Source organism: Protomyctophum bolini, assembly GCF_963924005.1.
Source record: "Protomyctophum bolini genome assembly, chromosome: 15".
Lineage (NCBI taxonomy): Eukaryota > Metazoa > Chordata > Actinopteri > Myctophiformes > Myctophidae > Protomyctophum > Protomyctophum bolini.
Window position 1 is genome coordinate 26,476,557 of NC_137876.1, and position 26,824 is coordinate 26,503,380.

Genomic DNA, 26,824 nt, shown 5'->3' on the forward strand with positions numbered 1-26,824 from the left:
ACTTTGAAAGTCCATGGCCAATTAGGATGGAATCTGAAATGTCTGAACAGATCCGTCTTGAACACATGACTATAGACTAGAGGGGAGGGGAGAATATCCAAATGTTTTTCATGTCAGCCTCGTGGTGGCACTATAACAGGCCGTTCTGGAAAATGTGGGGCAGAGGTTAATCATTGGCATCCAGGGAGTGTGCAAAATTTGGAAATAACCGGGTTAACGGTGCCGGAGATTAGCTGCACACAAGATTCTTGGTAAGCTAAGGACAGCATTCTGAATCAACTGCAGTTAGTGTGAGATGCACTAAGTGACTGGTTATTGTAACACTAGTTTTGCTGTGAATGACATGCAACAGCTGTAAAACAATGACATGAAAGGTTACCAAAGTCATGCTAGCTTTAAAACCAGACAATAGAAATACTGATGCATCTCTTGCCATCTTAAGTAAAATTGTTGAGCAGCCATGGGGATTGAATTGACTGCACAGGGTCAGCCCTTTTAATATAAGTATGACTAATGCAATGCATGCCGCTTAGGAATTTCTCATTTTACAGTGAGGAACATCCAAATGTGTAACCTTTTCTGAAGCTTAGTCTAGCATGTCGTACTTTCCCATAATACAGTCACTTGCAATCATCCTTATACCTGCTTTGGAAAATGAGTCCCTCACCATTATAAATACCACAAGAGTACATTTTAACACTGGTTAACCAGTTTCCATAAAAACGACAACAATCTGATTCTGATGAGAACATTTTTATTCACTGCTCAAATCCACCCTCACATTCAAACCACTATGTGAGAGTTAGTGCCATTAATACAGAGTGCATTCCAGGACAGAGTTGAACATTGAGACAAACGGAGGAGAGGAACAGTAAGAGGGTGCGGTACAAGAGATTGGGCTCATTTCTGGGCGGGCATTAGGTCATCGATGGACTGGTTCTTCTCCAACTTCTTCTCCATCTCAACCATTAGCTTGAGTCCATCCACCACCCCCTGCACCAATTCCACCTCAGAGAAGCCCAGCCTGTCAGCATTGGAGATGTCAAACGTTCCACCCACAGCAGCTGTGTCAACACCACCTGAGGGAGAGAACAGGGTGGATGTTCGGTCAGTTAAACAATCATTTGATCTTTTGCCAGTGTTGCTGAATGTTCACCTATTAATACATGTCCAGATTAGGGATGCTAGGGTTTGTGTGGTTGATCACTTTAACCCTGGGTCCCTATTTTGGGCATGTCATAGTGAGAAAGTTGATCAGCAAGTGTGTAGCCAAACTATCCATCCACATATGAAAGAAACATTGCGTCAGTAGATGGACAAGATTTCCCAACTGGAAAAATATTTTTCTTGCTAAGGGAAGAAAACAAAAAAGGCAGTGAAGTACTAGCAATGAAGTTTGAGTTGTATGGAGAATGTGTCCTCACCAGTTCCACGTTTCTGCAGCCTTAGCCTCTTGAGAATCTCCTCAAATTTGGCATGTTTGCTCAGGTTAGGCAGTTTGACATGCACTCCTGCACGCAGGCCGGTTCCCAGGTTAGAGGGGCAGGTAAGCACGTAGCCCAGATGCTCGTTCCACATCATTGCATGGCCCCTTTCTTTGAGCAGGTTCTCGATCTGCAGAGTCAGTGATAAGTTAAACCCTATATGTTAGCAAACTCACTTACACCCCTAGGGTCCATGTGATTAAACCCTGATCACCCGATTTGTTTTCACTACCAACCTTGGTGAGGCCAGTGCAGAAGCGGTTGAAGACTGCCTTCATGTCTCCTCCCTTCTCCATGGAGATGACACGAAGATGGTCCTCCTCGTTGACCCACACCAGGAGGGTCTTGTTGTCATTATGCCTGTCATACACAAAAGCAAAGCTCGTTTAATCTACCATTTGAAAATGTGACACCTGCACAAAGATAACCAGTCGTCAACCAACTGCATCACGTATATTAGTATTCATTTTCCTTAAAAATTGATGCATGTCGATTTCCTTTCCGACATATTCAGAGGAAACCAACTCTAAATGGTCAAAGGCCCCTACCAGATGCCCCTGGCATCAGGCCAGTCGCGGCCCATCCCAGCGGCTAGCAGCAGAGGAGAGACTGGCTTGTCGAACAGGAAGTGGTCATCAATGAGCTGCTGTTGCTCAGCCTCCGACATGTCCTTGAGGGCGTAGTACTTCCCCTTCAGGTCTCCTGACAGAGTTGCCAGAGCTGCAAGGGAGGACAAACTAGTTCAGAAAATATTGAGTAAACAGCCTTCAGTCACTTTACTGGCAAAACTACAGGAATGTTATAGCAGCCACCACTAGAGGGCAGTCTGTGCAAACTTACCACCATTCTGGACACATTGATGTCCATACCATCAGTAACAGTACAGCAACAGTCATAATGTGACACCCATTACAGCACTGTTGATTTTGTCACAACATTGCTTCACTCACCTCCTACTAGCAGTGTCTCAGTGAGTCACTGGCTGTTGCACACAAACGCATGTACACTTTTGTTTTTACAGTAGGCAATTCATTCCCTGCAGTTTTACTCTTAACCTGCCATGAACCTCCAAAGGGAGGTTCTACTTCTCAGTCCTACCCATTTAAGACACCACCACTAACAGGCGCCAGCCCAGCAACAAAGATCACCCTCCCCATCCAACTTCCCCCTCTCCAACACAGGCCAATTCTGTTCCCTTTATATAGGTCAAGATAGAGGACATCCTCTGCTTTAGGCCATTGTACCTTCACTGGAGAGTTTCTCCACAGCCCGCCTCTCTCCACGGCTGCAGTGTGGCGGCAAAGAGATACCACGGATACTCCTGCCTGTTCGGACGCGGGAGCTCAGGACGTAGTTGGGGTCAAGGTCATCTCCACCCTGAGGAAGGAAGGGGAAGAACAAAGTAAATTAGGGATGTCCTGGTGTTGTGAGCACTGCGTTTTTAATCATAGACTGCATCTTGACCATTTTATTTGCAAGGTTGAGGCTAAGGCTAGTGTACAGTACACATGCAAAATGTGTAGAGGGTATTCTAATCTCCCATTGTATGAATTTGACTAGAATGGTTTGAGCCACGCAATAGGCTGTTGTATTGCAGCAGTACCTTGAGGTTGTCAGGGTTGAGGTCGGTCTTGTGCTTGTCTGTGGGTTTGTAGCCTCCATGCCTGTCCTGAATCACGGGGTCCAGCAGCTCCTTGAAGACCTCATAGGTCTCCTCATCACCAGCCACACAGCCCACGGTCATAATGAAGGGATGGCCTGGATACATGGAACATGAATATTTTGTACCCTTTGCGACTGTACAGCAGCATCCTAACTATTAAGAGTCGGGGTGTCACGATTCTAGAAATCGTGTTTACATTTGATTAAGGTCACAAGTTGATGCAATTACACAGTTTGCAATTGAAATCATGGTGGCTTTTGCGCATTAGGAAATATTCTGTACTCTGCCATGTAGAGGCGCTTCTATTATGCAACTGCAGTGTGCGCTCAGTCTTATATCAAACAGCAGGTGCCATTAGCTCTTGATGACTTCCATTTTAAAGTCATGGATTAAATTCCTGCTGTGGGTGCCAATGCCATTAATGCAGTGCATAGGGAGCAGTTAGGGGTTAAACTTCTTGCTCAGGGACACTTCCGGCACAGACTCAGATAGGGGGGGGGGGGGGGGGGGGGTTGCAGGGGCAAACCAAGGACTTTTGGATTCCCAAAAACCTTAGCATCACATCACATGCATGATGTGACTTTGAATTCGGTGAGAGCCTGGATGACACAATCTATGGTGAAGCCTTTGTGGGTGACAGTTTCTTGCACATTTGTAGGGTGAGGAAATTGTGGTTCTAGTGCCAAATTAGATCGGTTAACTCATCCTCAGCCGATAGTCCCTTTGATGTTCATTTTGGTCATCTCTCAACTAAATATGAAGAAAAAAAATCATTCATGGGCAGAGTAGCCCATCAGATTTGTCCAAAATTGTCCTTGAAAATGTTGGCATGCATGGTGTGAAATTTTGCATTTGGCTGTAATTTAATAAAACACTACCTACAGTATTCATAATTTGGAGCACCTGCTCTGCATTACATTTAAAGATTATAATTTTTTTAACCAGCCATTGATATTACATCTGACATGCCCTATGCGACAGTGAATCCCTTTGTTGTCATAAATCTAGGCTAATCTTCAATGTTGTTTTAACCATAAGCAGACAAGGTCAGTGAAAAGCCCCTCCCTTTCTGGGCATGCATTAACACTAATACCACGGACGCGTCTCGTTATGAAGCACCACCGATCAAATTGAAAGCAGCTTGGAGGGTGGGGTGGGGGTTTTTCCTTGTCCTTTCTTACCTGGGTTATCAACCCCAGTTTGAATGACATCATCCAGAGTAAATCCACTGGGGGTCTGTTTGCTCCTCAGCCGTTCGTACATAGCAGGAGTCAAGACCTTGGCCATATGGTTGTTGTGTTTGCTGAGGTCTGGAAACTCCTGCTCGGAAGCATATTTCATCTTCATCGAGTTGTGCGTGTTACCGAAAGGCATGATTGATCCCTAGACGCCAGAGAGGGGTGGAAGACATGGATGAATTAGGTTGGGGTGAAAAAAAAACCGGTGCAGCAGAGTGAAACCGAGAGATCACAGATCGGATTATTCATAATTAATCTTAAAATCGACAACATGGAATGCAGCACTAGGATTTACGGAGATTACGGCGAGGGATGGAATCCATTGACAAATACAAAAATATAAAAAGGGTGCAAAAATGTCAAATTTTCAATAAATAAACTCTTGATTATGTTAGAATGCATTTAACGTATAATTTAGATGGATAATTAGGCTATTTTCACCATCTGTCGACATGACCACATAGCCTACATCCTGACAATAAAATCTTAAATAGGCTACTACTTGAAAATGAAAAATAAATGCATTTCGGTAACAATAAAATGGTGAAATGTGAGGGAAAGACAAGATCATCATACCTGTTGTCGTCGAATGTCACTACTACTACTACTACCAGTAGATACAAAGATCCCTATTTTTACGGCCGAGGAACAAACAACCAGCAGCGTCAAGCAGCTCTCCGGTAAAGGACAATGATCTGCGATCCGGTTTTATACAAGACGCAGTCGCCTCCCATTGGTTAGTATTTGCAGCCCATTCATTCCATTGGAGGCGCTGGGTTGTCTTTTGGAGTTAATTGGACTGCATTCTCCAATTGTATGATATCAAAATGTGCTTAATTTGATTAAAATGGATGGAATTCCTTGTTCTTGTGCTTTCTTCAAGAACAAAAGGTTTTTTGGGGGTTTGTGGGGGTCTGGGAGAAGGGGTGGTGCTGGTGCGGTGGGGTGGTTGGGTGATTTCCCAAAATGAGATTTTAGGAGCTTGCCCACTGCCAGGACAAAATTGTCAGAAAACAGTAGAGGAGACTCCTGGTCAAAACACCATCGACTATGGAGTATGGATTTCCTTCCTGAACTATCTTGAAGAATGTGCAATTCTAATGCAATACAATAATAATAATACAAAAATTACAATATTAATATTCTATAATAAACAATTACACTTTTTTGTTTTTTTAGATAAAATGATCTGATCCGAATATAAGATCACAACATGTACTGATGCAATACGTTGTACGCTTGTATATGCTTTTTTATATATGTATGCGACATGTTTGCACAAGAAAGAATAAATACAGCTTTTTAAAAAGACATCACCTTTATTAAACGTTAAAAACATAATACAGAATGAAACGGGACTCCATACGTCATCATTTGGAGCCACAATCGTGATAGACTTACAAAACATCTGCACGCCATCTTCTTATAGAGATGGGAGCACGATGGTTTGTAGATCAGTGCGTCCCTCCTCTGCTCTGTGGACTTCCTGTGACAACAAGACCACGTTGTGAGTGAGGTGCAGGTCCGCAGGATGAATGGTTAGCTGCTAGTGCTACACTGCTACTACATTACCCAATGCAAACATTTTATCATTCATTTATCGTCGCAAAGGACCGTGGACTGGGAGTAACGTTACTTTGGAGAAGGTATCGTAGGATTCTGTCACACCTTTCAAAGTTGTTTTAACCAAACACAGGCTAGCTTACGCTTACTATGCTAGCTTTGCTAACAATTACCCCCCCCCCCCCAAAAAAAAAGTTCGACATGTCACATGGAGAACATGGTACAAGCAAGACGTGTGTGTTAAATATGATTTTCCTCCGAGGTGGAACGTCTCGTGACGCGAGCTTATGTGTATGAAGGAACACAACCTGAAAGAAAATCATAACTTTATATCTAAACATGCGAGTGCAGCGAACTGATAAATTGTGCACAATGCACTAGCCATGGTTCACATGACAGTCATGTTTCAGGGCTAAGAAATTTGCACATGCATGAACTGAACATGCATGCTTTTAAAGCTGAAGGACGCTCGGGTAATAAAATAAAACAATATTTATCGCAGTGTTAAATTATTTTACACTACAAGGGCAACCCTTGCCGTAAGTATTACAATGTAGTGAAGTACAACACTACAAATGTATTAATGTGAAAAATAACCATAATGGAAGTTTGAATGATGTTTCTTATATAAGTGCATACCCAGGGTCATTTCAGTTCATAAACTAGATATTGCCTAGCTTTTAGTTAAAGTGAGCACTTGATTACACTGGGACATGTGGACTGTGAATACAATGCTTTTGGGCATGGTTGGGGATCGGACAAGGATGACATGGTTTACAGCACAAATGTCATCATCAGTACTTTGACAGAGAATCATTCTGTTATTACTATAGATAGTGTATGCGTAAAGCAAGTGGCAAAGTGAGTTTAACGCAATCAGATCACTTTTCCATCACGTTTGGATGTACAGTATGGGCTCTCAAGGCCAGGAAGTCATTTATTGGTAGGTGTTCCCGCATAACTTCCAGGTATGACGATGATGTCACACGCATACCCTCTGTAACCACGGAAATGCAGGCCCAGCATGAAAGCGTGACATCACACTCACAGCATGACATCACCTCACCTTATAGGCGAACACAGCGAACAATGAATGAAAGTGTTAGCATTCTAGCACATTAAAGTAATTATCATCGGTTTTCGACCGCAGTCGAGATCAGAACCTCGGCTATACCCTGTATTGCATTGTTTGTGGTGGGTATTCAGTGACCCAAGGTGTAGCTTTAAAACTCTTTCACCCACTTCCTTCTCAGACCCTTGCAGTTGGAGAGAGCCACCGACACTCGCCATGAGTTTTGTGGAGTACTCGGATCGTATCCAGGATGGGGATGTTGCCATCATCTACGTGAGCCACGACCAGATGATGGCAGTGAAGGTGCAGAAAGGCGCCCAGACACAGACGCGCTACGGTGCCATCCGCCACTCCACAGATCTCATAGGCCAGCGCTTTGGGTCAAAGGTGACGTGCAGTAAGGGTGGCAGTAGGGGGGGTGGCTACGTGTTTGTGCTGCACCCCACCCCGGAGCTGTGGACCCTCAACCTGCCCCATCGCACACAGATCCTCTACACCACCGACATCGCCAACATCACCATGATGCTCGAGCTGAAACCAGGCTCTGTGGTCTGTGAGTCAGGTGAGCTGCAATCTTCCACCTGTTTTGAAATTGAAACCCATTGAAAAGATATGCCAGGGACCCCATGCATAAGAGCTCTAGCAGTGATTCTCAACCCGTTTAATTTCAAGGACCCCCAGTTTGACATGCGTGATTAGTCTACGGCATTTCTATCTCTGGGACCCCCAATTTATAATTGTAAAATCAAATGTTAATTTAACTCTGCGAGTGTACAAATGGAACCAAATGGACCTGTTAGAGTCCGTTTGGATCCATTTGTAGTTGTACCCTCTCTGAGTTACAGACCCATAAGGTTCCAAACTATCATTTAGCTGGGGACCCCCTGGAACGCCCTCAAGGACCCCTGTGGACCACACTTTGGGAACCACTGTATTAGAGGCTAGCACTGCATCCTTTGGTTTTGTTTGTACTGTGTTGTTTTTTTGTTTCGCTTCATGGTACACTATAAATGTCCTCAGCCAGGTCGTTTATTGTGATGCGTCGTGAGTGTTACGTGACACCTACTGTAAGTAACTAATTATAAAATGGGGCGTGAGTGGTTAATCAGACTAGTCAATAATCAGACCAATCAATTAAAGAACATGACTAGGTATGACTGTGTCAGTTTGTTAAACAGAATAAAACATTATACTGCTTCAAAATCATTCAATTAAATGAAAAGTAATTGCTTAAATAATTGCTAATAAAATTATTGATAAAGTTGCAGCCATAAGCCTGGACTGAAATGATGATGTTGCTGCGTTAGGTCAGTGTGCCCTTATAGTACACAGAACTGGCTCAGCCTGTTGGTGCACATACTGCTATCTCATCTGTGAGATGTGGTCCAGTGTTTAGTGTTTACCAACCAACAGGTCTCGAGATGTCATATTGTTTTGGCTTTATTGTAGATATAGTTTTCTCACCTATTTTCCCTCACTTCACACAAGTGTGATTTATTTTATTTTATTTAGAGTAGCTATTTATTTTCACCTTTTTTTCCATCTCCCTATTTAATCGTTATGCCAATTAATGTTCCCCACACTCATCCTCTGTGTTGCCAGTTCACACTGCTAATTGTACCCTAATGGCTATTACCACTCCAGGGCTCCGTAGATTTCTAATTGATTAACTATTGTAGCCCCAATTAACTTTATTGAATTGATGTATGGTCCAGTGGTCAACAAATATCGCACAAACTTGACATGGCATCAGCTTTTCTTAATGTCAGTTAAGAAAAAAAATCCTGAGGCCTTTGGACTGTTTGCTGCTTCCTTCTCCATGTGCCTCGCCCTCCTATCCATCTGATTAACTGTAACTAGCCATAGGGTGTGGAGAATGTTATTATGGATGCGTGTTGCAGGCTCGCTTGCCCCCAAAGGCAGACTGAGTGCCTGCCGCAGTGCTTCATCATGCTTAACTGCTGCGCTGTTGTTCCTCCAATGGCCGTCACATATTGATGGAACCCGGGGAAATGTGTGCTGCATACACGGCCAACCGATTGATCGAGCTTATGTTTGCACTTTTGTGTATGTACTTGCACTCCAGTCCACGTGTGTGTGTGTGTGTGTGTGTGTGTGTGTGTGTGTGTGTGTGTGTGTCTGTCTGTGTCTGTGTCTGCCACTCGCACGTCTGAGTTGTCTCCTGACTACGCAACAATTGAATTGGAAATCCGCCTAGTCAGCTGGCCATGTGTATATTAATCACACACACCCTGGAAGCCACTCCCCCTGGCCATATGGAGGGAGCCGCAACATGTCTGCAGTGATGCAGCGATGTCAGGCTCCTCTCTCACAGATGTACTGTAACAGGTCAGGGAGGAGAATGCTGGCTCACTCCTATCATGTATGCAGAGTAGACCGTCAGCCAAAGACTGCAGGCTGACTCAGCAGACGCAGTGCACCGTCACATGCTTTGGTCCACACACTAATGTCTTTAGTTAGTTTAGGCTTGTTTTCTGCTAATTCTAATCACATCTAACTCTGCCGTCTCCATTTTGGGCAATGGGGATATCATTGCCCAAAATAAAATGTAAAATAAATAATTTGAAAGGTTTTTGAAAAACTATGCTGTTTTCTTAATTCATCGATGTACGACAAATTATACTGTATAGGGCCTATAGTGGAGAAAATCTGAATTGGTCACATCACAGTGAAAACGACAAGTTTCAGTGGGATTAAGATGGTTAATTCTGTTATATACAGATTATACACTCATACGCAGAAGTAACATTTGACAATAACACTGTGTGTAATAAATGGTTGGATGGATTTCAGTTCAGTTAGTGTTAATTGTTCTGTTTTCGTGTGCAACTCTTTAACTGGCAAACAGCTGTTTCCTCTCTTCAGAACAGAAGTACCAGACAGACACCAGATGACTCAGTATGTTTCATTTCCCCCAACATGTTTGATTCCAGAAGAATATCCATTTAAATAGATGCTTTAAAAACCATGGTTTATCCAATTTCATGTTAAATTGATAGTATTGTAATAGCAACACATTGTTCATTGTGTATTTAATTAGTGTTGCATTCACACACTCTGGTTCATTCTTCACTGACATACACACAGTCACACACAGTCACACACACACACACACACACACACACACACACACACACACACACACACACACACACGCAAGCAAGCACAAATACACAGATTCCACACACAAACACAGTAGAGACTAACATCATCATGGATTATTAAAGCCTGTAGATAGATACTGCAGTGTGCCCTGCAGGGTGACTTTGCAAGTGAGCTGTGTCAACACACTGATGATTACTGTTGATAATGATATTGGCTGTTCTCTGAGAAGGCCTTCAGTACGCACCATGCGGTCACGTAGAGGAGAGCCCACGTGTGTCTTGAGTGCTGTGGGTTTGACCTTGTGGTACTTCATTTGGTTGCAACCTCCTAGGTGATGTATAAACGGAAGTTTGTTCGTCTTTTCGACATGCACTTGTAAGTGTAAGTCCTCTGAACGCCTTCGACCTCGCACACATTCGTTAGAGAGGTCAGGACAAATCCCAGTATTGAGTACATGTTTATTATTTGCATATGTATTAGATCCCCCACATGAAATGCTGGTGCCCTGTGGTAATGGGCTAGCACTGTCTGCATTCCATGTGCCTGCCTGTCTGTCAACAATGTTTATTATTATCATTATTGTGACCACTACGCCTTTATTGACCTTGCAGAATTCTATCTTATTGGAAACAAACAGGGGAGGGGACAGAGAGAGACTAATGATGCGTTGACTAAGTTGCAACACACCACACATTTCCCCTTGTTTCATCGTATCCCTTCGGCCACTCTTACAACCAGCCGCCCACTGACTTGATGTCCTGTTCCCTGAATAGATCAGAGTCCTTGATATGAGTCACACGGGTTCTCTGGATCATTTGCATTGACGCAGAGCTGCTCTTCAAGGGCTAAGAAGAAGAGATAATGAAATGGTTCAGTTGGCTATGTAGAAACTTAATTGAATTTGTGTTTAGCTGTGGTTGAATTAAAAGTCTTACCAGCCACTCTGTGTTGAAATCAACCAGGCGTCTGTGAATTCCACAGCCCAGACTCGGCTCTGATGCATTGTGTGTTTGTGAGAGTTGGGCTCACAGAGATGTTGGCTTCTGCTGTCCATCACTCTTACTCTTAACAGCCGAGCAGCCATTTCCTCTGTGCTGTAAACAGTCCTTTACAACTGAAATTCTCTCTCTCCTTTCTCCCCTCTCCTCCTTTCAATGAATAACTGTTCTAGTCTCAACTGCTCTCTCTACATCCTTCTCCCTTCCTCTCTCTCTATCTTACACTCAAACACACATCTTTCACTCTTTTTTTTCATTGTCTCATTCATTCTGAATGAGCTCTTGTAGCATTGAAGAGAGCAGTTCTAGTGGGAAATCTTCTGTTCCCTCAATCACTGGTTAACCATGGTAGGATGGGAAGATGTCTCTGCTCGTGTGACTATTGTTGTCATGAAAGACTTTAAACTAAGGATTAATTCAGTCCTGTCGGCAACCAAACCATGGGTGCTCTCACTGCTCTGGGTGGACGGAAGACGGTTATTCTCTAAAAAGCATAACATTCCCCACACCCTTTGAGTGGTTACAGTTAATCGGATGGATTAGGAGGGCGAGGCATATGGAGAAGGAACCGCCATACCTTTTTAATTTTATTTCATGAGCTGCCACGCCATTGCGAAACTATTGTAAATGAATGATTGAAGGATGAGATTGATTATGTTTAAACTCTTGACTCAGCCCATTCCACTTACCTGCTTTAAATTTCCTAGAAGGCGTAAGTCATAGAAACACCTCTCTAGATTGTCCTTGTTTATTTTGTTCTGCTGGAATATGAGAATGAGCTTGTATAGTCTAAATGGTTTGTTGTTTAGTTCCGTATGTGGGAGGTACATGAGGAAGGCTGAGTTAGGATTCATAACATGTGGAACCAGATCTGGGTGCTTTACATAATGAACACCACTATATTTGTCACACCATTTCCACAATCCTGCTATTTCTTTCGCCTTTTTTTCTCTCCCACTATTGTCTCTGAGATTTGCTGCCACCCTAAAAGCATCTCTAAATATTACTCTCTCCTCCAGTCAGAGAGTGAGACTGGAGGAGAGAGCCCCCCAGGTCCCCTGGGGCCCCTCTCTTATGGCCCCTGGCTCTGACCTCCCTCAGTCGTCCGCTTCGACGGCGTGCCGTTTAGCAAGTCAATGTGCCGCTGTGGAGTAAACATAGCCTCCATTGTTGCCACGGGAACAAAGGCAGCAGTGACGCAGTGCTGTCTGGAGGGGGTGTTGGGGGGGGGGGGGGGGTTTCGCTGTAGCCATGGTGCGTAGCCATGTCCTCAATTCATGCCAACTCGCTTCAATTTGACCACGAGTCACATGACAGTTTTACGTGTACACTCTCTTTGTCCCCCTACCGCGCACACATATACATCCACAGGTGCGTAGCACGCACACACACAACACAGAACACACACACACACACGCACTCTAGCAGGCTGTCACAATCCGCACACTAATGGCCATTGTTTACAACAGGAAGTCGGACCATGTTCTGGGACGCGGCCTTAGTGTAATCACGGCCCACTCCAAAAATGCAGCCCAGACGCTGTGTCGACCAGTCTGACTAAGCTGGCAGAAATCTCTCCAAAATAATCTACTGATGTACAAAAAAATATGTAATGGAAGAGTGTCAGCACTCAGCAGAAATAAATGTCCATAAATACCATGATATTGCTTTTAATGTCCAGTACATGTTTCCCAAAACTGGATCGGGACCCATTTGTGGGTCTCGGACACATTCTTATGGGTCCCATATATTTTTTGTTTCCTACATTTAGTTATTACTTATTTCCAAACATTTTCAAAAAACATTTGCAAAAAAAGCTAAAATGTTCATAAATTAAAAACAAATCAAAGAAATCAATTAACAAATGTTTAAGAAGTATTGAAAATAGCCGATCTACACGCTCACAATGTGGCGCGAAGCAATACCTTGTGAGCTTGTAGATCTGCTATTTTAACTAGTTTTTGTTCCCGGGCAAACGTCTAATTTCCTTTTTTGGGTCTTGAGCTAAAATGTTTTGGGAACCACTGCTCTAGGTTCCCGTTCTGATCATGGAGCCCCCTCTGTATGGTCTCAACCAGTGTTGTTTTTGGCATCAAATTTCTATTTTAGTTTTAGTCTTTGTCTTTTGAATAGTTTTCATTTAGTTTTAGTCACATTTTAGTCACCCGGAACGTTTTATTGTTAGTCTAGTTTTAGTCGACTAAATGTCATAAGATTTTAGTCTACTAAATCTACAGGTGATTTAGTCGACTAAAATGTATTTTGGCGGGCCTTGATGCCGTCGTAATGACTGTTTTTACACTTGCTGAAAATAGCCGATCTACAAGCTCACAACGCGTCGCAACCAAGTGTAAAATGACTTGTACTGGATTTCTTGTCCACTAGTCCCTTCCTAACATTTTAGTCTAGTTTTTATTTGTTGACGAAATTGTCAGTACATTTAGTCTTAGTTTTAGTCATCGTAGATAGTTTTCATTTAGTTTCCATTTAGTTTTCGTCAGTGGAAAAAGGTAGTCGGCGAACATTTTTCGTCTTAGTTTTAGTCGACGAAAACAACACTGGTCTCAACCCTCTTCTCAACGTATTTGCAGGTACAGGCAGTGGGTCTCTGTCCCACGCCATCCTACGGACCATCGCTCCGACGGGCCACCTCCACACGGTGGAGTTCCACCAGCAGCGTTCGGAGAAGGCCGCGGAGGAGTTCAGGGAGCACCGCGTGGGCCACCTGGTCACCGTCCGGAACCAGGACGTGTGCAAAGAAGGCTTTGGAGTCACCGCTGTGGCCGATGCCGTCTTCCTGGACATCCCCAGCCCCTGGGAGGCCGTAGGACATGCCAAGGATGCTCTGAAGAGACATGGTAAGATGCTGATCGACTAGACGGAAACTTTATCTAATACAATTTTAGTACCCCCAATGATAGGTTTAGTGATGATGTGATTGTAAACATTTCTAATATTTGCTACTTGGAACAACACATGTGAATGCTGGTCTCTGTTCCATATTGTGAAACGAGTAGGGAGGTCTGATATTGACTTCATTGCCGATATCCGCTATCCCAATATTGTCCAACTCCTAATTTCCGATACAGATATCTGCCAATACTGATATATGCGGTCGTGGATTTAACATATTCTGCCTAATTCTATTGTGATGCCCCGCTGGATGCATTCATAAATGTAAGGTTTTCCAAATAAAAATAATCATAATAATCATAATCGATATTTTCCGATATTACATTTCTATGCAAATATCTTATAATATCGCGAGACCAATAATATCGGACATCCTAGAAACGAGTAAATGTAGTTTCTTACTCCTGGCTAAAAGTTACATTATTAGTTGCATGATCCTTTCTGTCTCCTATTTTAGATTGTTTTATTTCAGAGGTCAGTGAAGAAAGACAGGAAACTATAGATAGATAGATATAGACAAAGCGTTCTCCGGGTCTGATATGGATGTAAGATGAAGCCTGTCAGTAAATCGCCATCTTTCTAGATCCGTTTGGGCCCAGCTGGCCATTGGCTGGCCCAGACAACGAGGCGGGACTTCCCCCCTTTTCTTCTTCGTTGGTTTTTATTTTGACTCGAGCGGTGGGTGTGGTCCCCATCATAGACTGCAACGGTAGCCACGCCCATCAGAACATACTCGACTTTATGGTAATTTTTTTAATAAATGGGACCATAAATGAGACTTTAAACTAGTGACTGGAAGCAGAAAGTATTCATGACCATGTTTATTAAGGTAATACAGTCTAGTATAATACGGACCTCTATGGAGCTATTTTTTATTTTGGGCCCAATGACAGCGCCACAACAGGCCATTATATGAACTTTCAGGAAGTCAGGATTTCCTACTGGCTTCAGATACTACTGCCCCCCTGCAGGAAACTCACAGACCATATGGACTCACAAGGACCATATTGTCTGTGCAATAATTGGCTGAATCGTGAGCCAGCCCTTGTAATATACTGTGCTGTTTTAACCACTCCGTATAGCCTTGCAGAGTTGATGATAGTGCAGCTTCTGTGCCAGCCTGTGATTCAACAATCAGGATACACATCATAAAGTTATGCGTGATCAGGGAGTACAGGAGGCGGATGAGCACACAGACACAGTCCTGGCTGGGGGCCTCCAGTGCCAAGAGTCGGTATGAATTGGCACCAGCAGCTGCCAATCCGCACCACCTGGGTGCTGTCTCTCACTTCCAGTCCAGATGGGGGAGGGTGAAGTTGACGGCATCATCTGTTGCCCTATTTTGTCTGTAGGCAAATTATTGTGTTGAATGTGTCGGACAGTGAGGACTCGGAGGTGCTGTGGGTTTTGATTAGCCTCTCAAAGCACTTCACGATGATGGGTGTGGGTGTGCTTACTACGCTACAGGGCTTTTGGTTTCTTGGGCACAGGGACAATAATGGTCTTTTTGAAACAGACTGGAGCAGAGAGACACAGTGGCACTGAGATCTGCCAGCTTGTCTGTACGTGCCTTGAAGACTCGCCCAGGGATACAATGTTGGCCAGGTGCCTGGTGTGGTCTATTTGAAAGATTACACACAACCGCCCTAGATATTTAAAGTGGGAAGGATTCATATGTGTTATCCTCGTGGGTGCATAACATATTCAATTGGTCTAGGAGAGAGATGCAGAAAGTTCCACAATATTGTTATCTATCTTGAAGATAAGATAACCTGTGTATATACCTGTGTGTGTATATAGGTCTGTCTGTTCTTCCTTCCGTCTATTCAAACGCTTATGACTGTGTGCTGAAACACATCCATTTGTTTGTGTGCACCACTCTGCTGTCCATGCATTAAAATGTTGTTTTCGATATGATTGAAGAGTGGAGGTAGTTTCTTCACTAGACCCTGCAGCCGATGAGAGATGTTTTGAAAATAACTAATAATCATGGTTAGGTTGTCAACCCTGGCTACCACATACTCGGAAAGATAACCTACCATTAGTTGGAGTTCCTCTTGTACTATAATGTTATGTAATTGACTGTTAAAATTGTGCACTGTATGCTGAATTTTGTGACGTATGATTATACAGATCTTTGCTTCAAAAAAGGGGATCATTTTGATTGAGGTTAGGTTCATGGTTTGGAATGTAGTGGTTAAGGGATGACTGTAAGGTGAATGTATATTAGTTATATATATCATTTTAATGTGCAGTGCACACGTAAGTTTGAAACCGTTCTTTTTTTGTATGCATTTCGTGTGTGTGTGTGTGTGTGTGTGTGTGTGTGTGTGTGTGTGTGTGTGTGTGTGTGTGTGTGTGTGTGTGTGTGTGTGTGTGTGTGTGTGTGTGTGTGTGTGTGTGTGTGTGTGTGTGTGTGTGGTCTCTCAAACACACTCAGTGTCACTTGATAATGATTCTCCTATGACTCTTCCTGGCATGTCAGAGAACACAAGTGTGACAAAGGCGAACACCCCTCCCATCTACTGCTGTCCGCTGGCCACACAGTTCATCTTACCGTTCATCATCTCTGGCCCCTTCTGACCATCTAACCAAGTCTTTTAGAACTCATTAACTTTTGTGTTGGTGTGTAAATCTTCAGTGTGTACTTCCTGTCACAGAGGAAAAGAGTAATATTGGGACTAGAACACATTCCACGGTTTCTGTGGCGACATGAACCCACAATGCACTGGGGTGGGCAGGCCCAGGCAGGTTGGCTGCTCAGTGGGGTGTTCAATGGACACGTCCAGTTTTGTGTGTGGATTATGGGTCAAATCGGTTTAAGTATGTTTAGCCAGAATGCTCAGCAACCATCCTTTCTGTAGTCCAGTGGGTAGTAGTAGTACCTGTCATGCCATATTTCTGGTTTGTTCTCTAAAGTGATTACTAGGGACATCATTTGAACTTTGACCCTAGCATACCTATTCAGGGGTAAACGTTCGGCGAAAATGGGTGTTGCAATGCAAAATCGGTGTGGGATCCCAGTCAACAAAGTCTATACTATATAGAGTTGTCTATACTATATAGAGTTTAAGTTATTAACCCTCCAACAACTACCGTTGAAGTGCTTTAGGCCTAGATCAGGACATCGGGTCACATTTTCTCCACTAGAGCTGCTAAGACGCCACATGTGCCATCATGTGGTACATTGCTTGCTTGCTTGAGGTATTTATTGAAAAAATAATGGCATACAATGATTCCTGATGGTACCAAGACGCTCTCAGTGACTTCCAGCAGAATGTTTGGTTGTATTGGGGACCTTCCTGGACCTTGGTATGAATGTAAGGTAGGGTCGGGTGTTGCAGTGCCCCATGCTCTGTCACAAAGGTCCCCAGTGGAGAGAGAGAGACATGCAGCAAAGGGTTGGATTTGAACCTGGGCCAACTGTGGTGGGCTGAGCCTTAATGTTATTCCTTCCACCAGGTGAGCGCATACCACGCTCATCTGATTTTAAGAACATCAATTATATAAAATGTGACTTTTCTGTTTCTTTAACAAAGTAACTGTGGCTATTGTAGTCCGTATTAGTTGTTTGCTGGCACTGCTTACTTTGTTGTGCACTACTGCATTTAATTAGGGAGTTCTATCTCCAAATCCCTCACATACATTTGACCAATGCACTGTCCACCCATAGCAATGAACTGGATTGGTGCTTAATAAACTGTACAGGGTGCATGCTAATATTCCCAAGGCAACGTTTAAACATCAGTCTGTAATGGAATACAGGCCCTGGAGAAGCAGCTCCCTAACCCTGCCTTCCCTTCATCTTATACCTCCTCTCTCTACCTTTTATGGTGCCTTTGCTATTCCTTTCCTGAGCTACCACTGTCCTGAGTGTCCTCCAGCCTTAATGCACACACACACACACACACACACACACACACACACACACACACACACTTGCACGCACACAGATACAAACACTACGTACCACACGCACAAACATTTTCACACACATTAACCAGACATGTACTGATATAGCCCATACACACACATGCGCACATGCACAGATAAATAAAAGCATGCAGCCAGTTATCCATGTAGGAAGCAGCCCCATGCCCATACAGGGTCATGTAGCAAAGGAGAGAGAGGTTGTGTCTCCATAAGGAAACGGTTAATTTGCTTCCTCCTGTAGTCTGTTGGGAGAAGGTTTTGTTTGTCTCCAGAGAGCTGGGCTAAACCGAACATGGTTGCATTGCAGTCCAGGGCACATTTTTGGCTGCACTTTACTGAGAGCTCTGAAACCACTGAGGCCTGTCTTGTGCGGACCACAGCATCAAACACTGCACACTGCACAGGGTTAGACGTTCTATTCCCTGAAGAGCTCAGTGGCTAGGAATCAGATGTGGCACTTAATCTTCCAGCTAGTCATAACTCTGTCAGTGTGTTGAGTCAAGTTAAGGGGTTCCATTCCCTGTGAATGTGGGTATAATTTGGCTACACTGGTAGCATTCTGGGTTTGGATAGAGGTGTCTTAACAAAGCCCACTTGTTACTTGAGAAAACGTCTAACATTTCTGTTTTCTGTCATCATTCTGAGCTGATCGCGTGATGTCTTGAGAACTAAAGTCACTAGAAAGAGAATGTTGAGGCACAAGCCTGTGGAAATTGAAAAATGTTCCCCCCGGTTGTAATTCTTTTCATTTCTTGGCTTATAGCCTGGCCCGCTATTTAGAGGAGCTGCATTCTGAGAGAACCAGGATACTGGCAGAGCCATCCATTCCCCTCCCCTCCCCTGGCAGAGTTGGGACACTTATTATGCAAGACTCCAGCTAGTGTGTTCCATTATGCACAGCCTGCAATGAATGCTACACAGATATTCTAACATACAAAATACCTAGTTTCATAATACTGTTTCTCTATGTGGTAAAAAAAAAAAAACACAAGGTACATTAAAGGTTTGAACTGTTTATACGTTCCCAGACTCGCTAATGCTAGTAGAAATATATACAAGAGAAATGCCTATTAAGACACAGAATAATAAAATCAAAAAATATATAGAATAGAAAAAGGTCGAACACAAATGCATAATTAATTCAACATAGCATAAAATGGACTACAAAACCTACTTCCCTGTTTTTTTCCAGACTTCTTCCATCTATGACTTGGCCCCTCCCCCCCTGCTGTATTAGCTGGTTGCTAGGACACATTGGAGCTGTGTTTACAGCTGCACAGAGTCAGAGAATGAATGCTGGTCGTATTTGTCAAAGGCACGAACACCATGTGAAACATCCCAAATGTCTCAAACGGCACGGCTTTCATACAATGCTCTCTTCAGTAGGCATGCTACTCCAGACACACAGTTTAAACTGGCATTTTCTCTGTTAATGCAATGGAAGTTTAAGAATCACACTGCCCCTATATTCTTTACGAGATGTCATGAATGCAGTGTTATTGTACCAGTAAGACGCCCGAGGGCGAGAAGCGACCTCGCCCTAAAGGGCGTGGTCGCGTGCACGCATCCAGCCTGGGTCACGGCAGATGGCAGACTGCTGGGTGAGCGCTGGCGCTTTGGCATGGGGGGGGTCAGATCAACATATGGAATGAATTCTGTACTGGCCACACGGAGCGTGTCTTGAGTGTACAGGGTTTTATGAGGTCAGATCAACATATGGAATGTCAGAACAGGAAGGACGGGTGGGGAAGGATCAACATAGGAATGTCAGAACAGGTCAGCACCATATATGGACCTCTCAGGGTTTGAAGTCAGATGTAGAGTTGCTGGCCGGCTCCATATATGCAGATCTAGGTGATGATCCAGTCTTCTCCATGTATGGTTATCCAGGGTTAGATGAGGTCAGTGTCGTGATCTTCGTATAGGGATATGGCCATATATGGTGGAGTGACGTGTCACGGGGCGTGATGTCATGAGGTGTGACTATATATGGAGGTGTGATGTCACGAGGTGTGACCATATATGGAGGCGTTATGTCACGAGGCATGACCATATATGGAGCCCGACCAACTACTTTTCATAGTAAATTCGACCTATGGTCACAATAAAACAAAATCAGTCACAAATTCACAATATGTATTTACATTGGCCACATGACGTCTCATGTCGTTATTGAGTGCCCTAAACAAGTATAAATACACTTGACTTGGCTGGCAATTATTTTTGTTAAAAGTGCTCTAAACAAACATTGCCAGTAACAGACGACCGTGGGGGCAGTGTCTTGAGTGTACAGAGTTTGATGAGGTCAGATCAACATTAATTCTGTATTGGCCATATATGGAGCATGTCACAAGGCATGACTGACTGACAGGTTTTGCAGATTTTCATAGTAAACTGCGACCTACGCTCGCAAAAAGTCCATAGTCTTCGCTACCGCATGACGTAATTTCAAAAGGCTTGCATTGGAGGGGCAAAAACAATTCCAATTGCAGAGTGGAGAGTCCTCTCCCCCCAATGTGTTTTTATCTTCATTGAAACAGTGAGTTTGGAAAGATGAGAAGGCATAGTTGTATAGGGGAGACACAGGGGGCAGAGGCATTAGCTGGAACTGATCCAAGGCCAGGTGGGTGTATATACAGGCCTAGAGACGGTGGCTCAGTTGGGAGCACTGTTGCCTCACAGTGAGAAGGTCCAGGGTTCAAAACCAACTAAGGATAAAGTGAAATCTTTCTTTGTGGAGTTAGCATGTTCTCCCTTTGTTCACATGGGTTTTCTCTCCCTCATATTCCTCTCAGTGCGCTTAAAAGGTACTGGCCACAGAGCTGGAGCTGGACCCTGGGCGCTGCTCACTCGCTGCCCACTCACTGCTCCCAGTAGTTGAGTTGGGTTTCATTTCTCCAGGGAAATGTGAGCAAAACGGCTGACTTTCAGCAGGTTTTGTTCAGTTCAATAAAGTTATGCGGGGGGGGGGGGGGGGGGGCAACTGTGTGCAAGCACTGCAACACACATGGCTTGCTAGCGGCATTGTTTCCAATATGATGACCCATTTACAAAGACATCACCCCAGTGTGCCCGTTGACAGTGCAAGGAGGCGGGAGTCGAGTGGGAAAGAGCAACTCCTTCTCCCCACAGCATTTAAACGGATTCTGAGTCCAGTGGGCAGATTCAGAGAGGGCAAAGTCTACAGCTAACGAAGGTTATGCTACCCTATGCAGTCATGGAGAAGGGAGGATTTCAGCATAATGATTTGATGTTCTTGAGCTACACTAGTGTATAATACCACCCTTCACACTGAAACCTCAACAAGACTATTATGACAACAGATATATTTATAATAATATATATTATTTATGAACAGACACAACCAGGAGTTGTAAAATTACTCCAACACTGATGGATATATATAACAACCTATCAATGCCTATATCTATTCTATATCACACACAAAAACAAAACAACAAATCGGTAAATGCCTCCGTCACTTGCAAAAAAGCGGTGTCGAGTCGTTATCATCTCACTATTAATGTCAGGGTTAGGGTTTCCAATTCCTGTGTTGCTGAATGGATAGCTCACAATAACTCCCGCTGGAGATAACCTTAAAAGAAATGTATGTCCTGTCGTACTCTAATTTACTTTGGATAAGAGTCCTCCAACTACTGCCATATTTATTATGTAACTTAAGAAATTGCACTGTACAGTAAATCCCTGCTGTACTGTACTTCTTAGTACAGCTGTAGCGGTAGGAGTGCCATTCTGTACTCCCAAGGGTCAACTACTGAAGATTTCTTGGCAAGATTTTCTCCAGCCTCCTGCTGTGATCTCCTCAGGGTTGCGTTTAACTAAGAGACCAAATCAGTGGGTGATCTCTCTCCTCTCATATTCATTCATTCATTCATTCATTTTTAACAATTTAGTTGACCTATATGCTTTGACAAATAGTGAAAATACGTGTTCTACAAGCTCCCAATGCGTCTCTCATCAACAGTTGAAAGTGGTTAATGAGAGGAATATTGTGTTGGATAATACTGGGTTAAGTTGAGGGAAAAAGGCCACTGCATTCAAAAACCGTCTAACCTATGATTTGGAGGTCAGACTATGGATTGGAACACAAAATGGGCCACAGGGATTATCGATAATGGAAGATGGACTAGATGTAGAATATAGATTTTTATTAAGAGCATAGCTTTTGAATGCCGTCAACCCATTTGGAAAGGGAGAATAGATTACATTGAGTGAGGGTTTTGACTGAGGAATCATGCTCCAACAGGTGCTACTAGTACTTTGTCCATTTATACTTGGCCGCCCCATTGTTGTCGGGATATTTTCCATATAATATTTACTTACTCATACCTGAAATTTGTCCTTTCGCATTTACCCAAACACAGTAGAATTTCCTGCAAAGTCCAAATGTACACATAAGCAAGCATAATTTAAGTTACTTCATAGTGAAACTATCTCTCTTAACTTCAGTGTAGGGGACGGTAGCTCACCAGTGCCGACCTTTTTGACCAAACAGTGGAAAAAAGATACAGATACAGTTTGAACCGGAAGTAATTGTCGGGCATTTTACATCACAGCGATGGAAGTGAACGGTCCGTGCGGTCATAGTTTTTGGCATATCTAAGTCAAATTAAGCTCTAATCAAGCCACGAATATCGCATTTGAGCAGATTATAAGCCATAATTCAAATAAAGACGACATTCGCGCGTGCACGAGCGTGCACACGAGGATTTTGGCCGTTTAGGTGGACGCGATCTGTCGTTAGCTAAAAAAGCTAAACACTCAACCTGTTTTAATAGAGAGAAGTATTGCCTTTTCCAATTTCAATACTGTGAGATATATAAGGCGTTGGCCTGCAGGATCTCAAACAGTACTTGCTTGTGTCCAGAGATCGTGTAGGAGTTGAGGTCTCTCCCTGGACCCAATGTACCCCTGCTGCTCTAGGTCTAGGGGACATAACGCCACCACCACCACCCCTCTCATCTGTCCTGCTGTCTGAAACGGAACATTAAAGGGGGGAACATTACATTCTTCTCCCGGGGGCGGGGGTGCGTGCGTGTGTGTGTGACTGGGTGGGTGGCAGGGAGAAAGGAGGGAATCCTGGGTTGAGTGGACCTGTCCTGATCGTGTCTGCACACGGACGCTGCTTTTCTTCTGCTCCATGTTCATGATTTCAGGCGCTGCTATTGGCCGTGCACAGACGCTCAGCTCACACACGCAAAGGAAAACAAGCCCAAAACGACATAGTCATATTTTACCAGCTGCACGCTCACACGCGTCTGCTTTGAATTACTTTACCTGGGTTAGCTTACGTGTTGTACTTGAAAGTTGACATTAGAATCCCTTGGTCAAATAACATTGGCGCGCGGCGTGATAAGAAGTTAAGAACTAGTGGGTTGTTGCTGGCTGCAATGCTATCCCATTGGCTGAGAGGTCGGCTAGAGGCAAAAAGTGTCTGGTTGCCTAGAGACGAGGCAGCCAATCAGGACGATGGCTCGTCACTACAGCAAGTGGGCGTGAAAGCCAAGCCGAGAGAAAATAGACCAGCTGCTGTGCTTACACAGCAGCTGGTAAAAAGATGCCCGCGTATGTATTCTCATAGAAATACATTGTATATAGGGTGTCCAGACGTCCCGTTTCGGCCAGGATTAGCGAGAACAGTCGCGCGTGTGTGGACCCGTTTTTGGTAGGTTCGTTGCGCAATGGTGTCGCTCACCGCGTCTAACCCTCATGTTTTTGCATTGCTATTAGATATTAGGCGGTACCAGCAGGTGGGCCAAGCAGGGCTGATTAGGCGGTACCAGCAGGTGGGCCAAGCAGGGCTGATTAGGCGGTACCAGCAGGTGGGCCAAGCAGGGCTGATTAGGCGGTACCAGCAGGTGGGCCAAGCAGGGCTGAGACCAATCTAAGTGGTGACATGTATGTAGCGGCGCTGACTACTGATTGGTCACAGCATCCTCACAGCTGTGTCAACACACAGACAGAGACGCAACAATGTCCCGGACACGGATTTCAGCTTGCTAGTCGTGGTTGCTACGGCCGCCCGTTATTGTTTTATATTACAGTATCTGTGCACAGGATTTCCTGCTGGACAAAAACGTAGTCTGGGAGGTGCTACTGGACAGGGGTGCATGTTCATACAGTACATCATTAGCTATGACAAATATCTCAATAGTGACAATTTCACACTTTTAACTAAGTGTAGCAACAGTGAAAACTAAACCTTTTTCCAAAAACTGCATATTTCAGGCCAATTAAAGTCTTATTTTTAGTCTAGACTGAACCGGAATCTCTGGTGAGGATGTCTGCATGTGTAGCCAAATTACTCTTGATTTCCTACACAAGCAAACTACACCTGTTGTAGGAGTTCTTCATTGTGTCCTCTGTGTCTATCTCTGGTCTGACTGTGTTCCAACAAGGGCACAAATGCAGTACCAGAGCAATAAATACACACAGTTTACTTTGGTACATGTAGCATTCACTAGCCATTCTAACGGTCTCTCTGAATGCATATTGGCTGATTAAAGATGGCTCGGAGATACAATCGGTGTGAAGAATATTCAGGGTTTTACTTACCTGGCCTACTGGCAACTTGCATAACACATTCGGCACTGATAGTCCCAGTGGTTTGCCAGATTAGCTGCACACACACACACACACACACACACACACACGCAGAGCGCTTTTCAAGACGGCTCGCCCCATTGGTTGTTTAACTGACAAACTAAGACATATAATTGGGAATGTATGAAAGACTGTGTGTATCCTCTTAACTGTCATTTCTGTCCCTATAACTACCCACCTCGTCCTGGCCAATGTTCCAGTCTCTAATTATAGGCCAATTACCTTGGGGTTTTTCTTCTACAATATCCACACTGTCGACTAGTTTCACATCAACTACCACCTTTTACTGCATTCTCAATTTCTCACAATCATCAACCTTCTCCTATTATCTGTGCATAATGCCTGTTTGGTCTAATGGATTGTAAGCAGCACTCGTGTTGCAAATTACACAGTCACACACCTGTACGTGAACAGCTTAATGCACTGGTACATTTTCTCGTTTTAGTCAATTTGGTTATTTCGTGACAAATTATTGACCGCCAGTGTTAATCAAAATGTTCAGCTGCAGATGAGCATCGTTAATGTTGTCTGATTACACGGAATGAAAGGACCTTCAGTGACCAGTTCCTCAATTTGCTGTCGGTTGGATTGTGTGACTTGGCAAAAATTGACACTACCACTACTTCCTCTCTTACCTGCCCTTCCCGTCTCTGTCTTTTGTCTCCCTTTCTCTTCCCCTTTTTCTTCTGTTCCTTTCTGTCTTTTCTTGCCTCCGTCTGTCTGTCTCTGTCTCTCTCTCTCTCTCTCTCTCTCTCTCTCTCTCTCTCTCTCTCTCTCTCTCTCTCTCTCTCTCTCTCTCTCACACACACACACGCACACACACACTTCCCGACATTCTGGCTCTCATTCTCTCCTCCTGCCCTCTACCTCTCCATCCTTCCCTCCTCTTTCTCCCCTGCATTTCGTCCTCCCACTCTCCAGGAGGTCGTCTGTGCTCCTTCTCTCCGTGTATCGAGCAGGTCCAGAAGACATGTCTGGCTCTGTACAAACTGGGCTTCGAGGAGGTCAGCACCATGGAGGTCCTGCTGCGCGTCCATGACGTGCGCACCGTCTTCCTGGCGCTCCCCGACTTCGGGCCCGAAGCTTCCGTCTCGGCCGCGCCAGAACCCAGAGAGGAGGAAGCCTCTCTCAGAACATCCTCGTCTCGCCCCAACCTTCCCTCGGTTACCTGTAAGACCACAACCCCCGCCAGGGAGATTCCAGGCCACACCGGGTACCTGACCTTCGCTACAAAACCACGGACATAAGGTGTTATTACCCTCTTAGGTTGCATTTGTTGTTGAGATACATGGGCGATATTTTGAAACAGGGGTGATTTTATGGATCACATTTGAGTTAGTTAACCACTGAAGTCTGTATACATTGTTGTATGACAAATAGCAAGAAATAGTCAATCTACACGCTCACAAGGCTTTGCATCATGATGCGTTGAGATCTATTCCCTCAAAGAGATGGACGGTGCAGCAGCAGTGCAACGTACTTGCAGTTCAAATTCTGACATTAGCATGCACTGGCTCAAAATGTTTCCCATGCCTTGACTTACAAAATAGTGAGGGGACACCTGAACTGTCATGAACTCTGCACTGTACAAGTGCAAAAGTATTTTCATGCTGAGATCATCTTTGTTTAGTTGTAAGCCAATGGAATAAGGATGATGATCAGTCGAGTTGCATATGGCAAACCTGGTCCGCTGTTATAACATTTTCATCTGCTGCCTTTGGACTTCAAACTGAAATCACACTTCTAAACGCTTCCTACTGATGCGATTTAATGCTTTGTCCTTCCCTCTTCTTACGTAATCTGCTCTGTTCCAGCTTCAGTTCAGCTTTTCTCCCTTTTTTTCCACATACTTTTTTTTAATCACTGAGGGAGACTGTGTGGTTTTAAACATCTACGCAATCTCTGCCTCTCTCTGTTTTCCAAAGGCTTTAATAAAATAGAACAACCAGCTTAGATTGCACTGTCCCGTGCTGTTGATTTAATGCTGGTGGATTTGGTGTGTTTTTCTTTTCTTTTTTTCTTTTTTTCTTTTTTTCACAGCTGTCACCTGGTGCTGTTATTTTGCTTGCATCAAGCAAAAATGTCAGTAGCCAAGTCATTGTATACGGCTGTTATGTCCAAAAATGGACAGATAAGAGAACAAACAGTTACTCCGTTGTTTTAGTTTGTGCTTTTTGAATTTAAACAAATACAATAAATGTGTGAAAACA

At 44.0% G+C, this 26,824-nt stretch overlaps 2 protein-coding genes across 2 annotated transcripts; one reads left to right on the plus strand and one right to left on the minus strand.

Moving 5' to 3' along the window:
* Positions 1-737: 737 nt before the first annotated feature.
* ckba (creatine kinase, brain a) lies at positions 738-5,066 on the minus strand. Its single transcript, XM_080784431.1, has 8 exons — positions 4,962-5,066; positions 4,329-4,530; positions 3,088-3,242; positions 2,729-2,861; positions 2,033-2,204; positions 1,721-1,844; positions 1,425-1,614; positions 738-1,079 (listed from the first exon to the last, which is right to left on the minus strand). The coding sequence occupies exons 2-8, from the start codon at positions 4,519-4,521 to the stop codon at positions 901-903; spliced, it is 1,146 nt and encodes a 381-aa protein (XP_080640557.1). The 5' UTR covers positions 4,522-4,530; positions 4,962-5,066; the 3' UTR covers positions 738-900.
* An 811-nt stretch (positions 5,067-5,877) lies between these two features.
* On the plus strand, positions 5,878-26,824 carry trmt61a (tRNA methyltransferase 61A). The gene is made up of 4 exons (XM_080783281.1): positions 5,878-6,031; positions 7,202-7,582; positions 13,736-14,002; positions 25,536-26,824. The coding sequence occupies exons 2-4, from the start codon at positions 7,237-7,239 to the stop codon at positions 25,859-25,861; spliced, it is 939 nt and encodes a 312-aa protein (XP_080639407.1). The 5' UTR covers positions 5,878-6,031; positions 7,202-7,236; the 3' UTR covers positions 25,862-26,824.

Coding starts and splice junctions, on each gene's coding strand:
- ckba (XM_080784431.1), bottom strand. CDS start 4,521: ATGCCTTTCGGTAACACGCACAACTCGATGAAGATGAAATATGCTTCC. Junction 3,243..4,328: donor AACTGGGGTTGATAACCCAG/GTAAGAAAGGAC, acceptor CCATGTATCCAG/GCCATCCCTTCATTATGACC. Junction 2,862..3,087: donor TCAACCCTGACAACCTCAAG/GTACTGCTGCAA, acceptor TTCCTTCCTCAG/GGTGGAGATGACCTTGACCC.
- trmt61a (XM_080783281.1), top strand. CDS start 7,237: ATGAGTTTTGTGGAGTACTCGGATCGTATCCAGGATGGGGATGTTGCC. Junction 7,583..13,735: donor CTCTGTGGTCTGTGAGTCAG/GTGAGCTGCAAT, acceptor ACGTATTTGCAG/GTACAGGCAGTGGGTCTCTG. Junction 14,003..25,535: donor GGATGCTCTGAAGAGACATG/GTAAGATGCTGA, acceptor CCCACTCTCCAG/GAGGTCGTCTGTGCTCCTTC.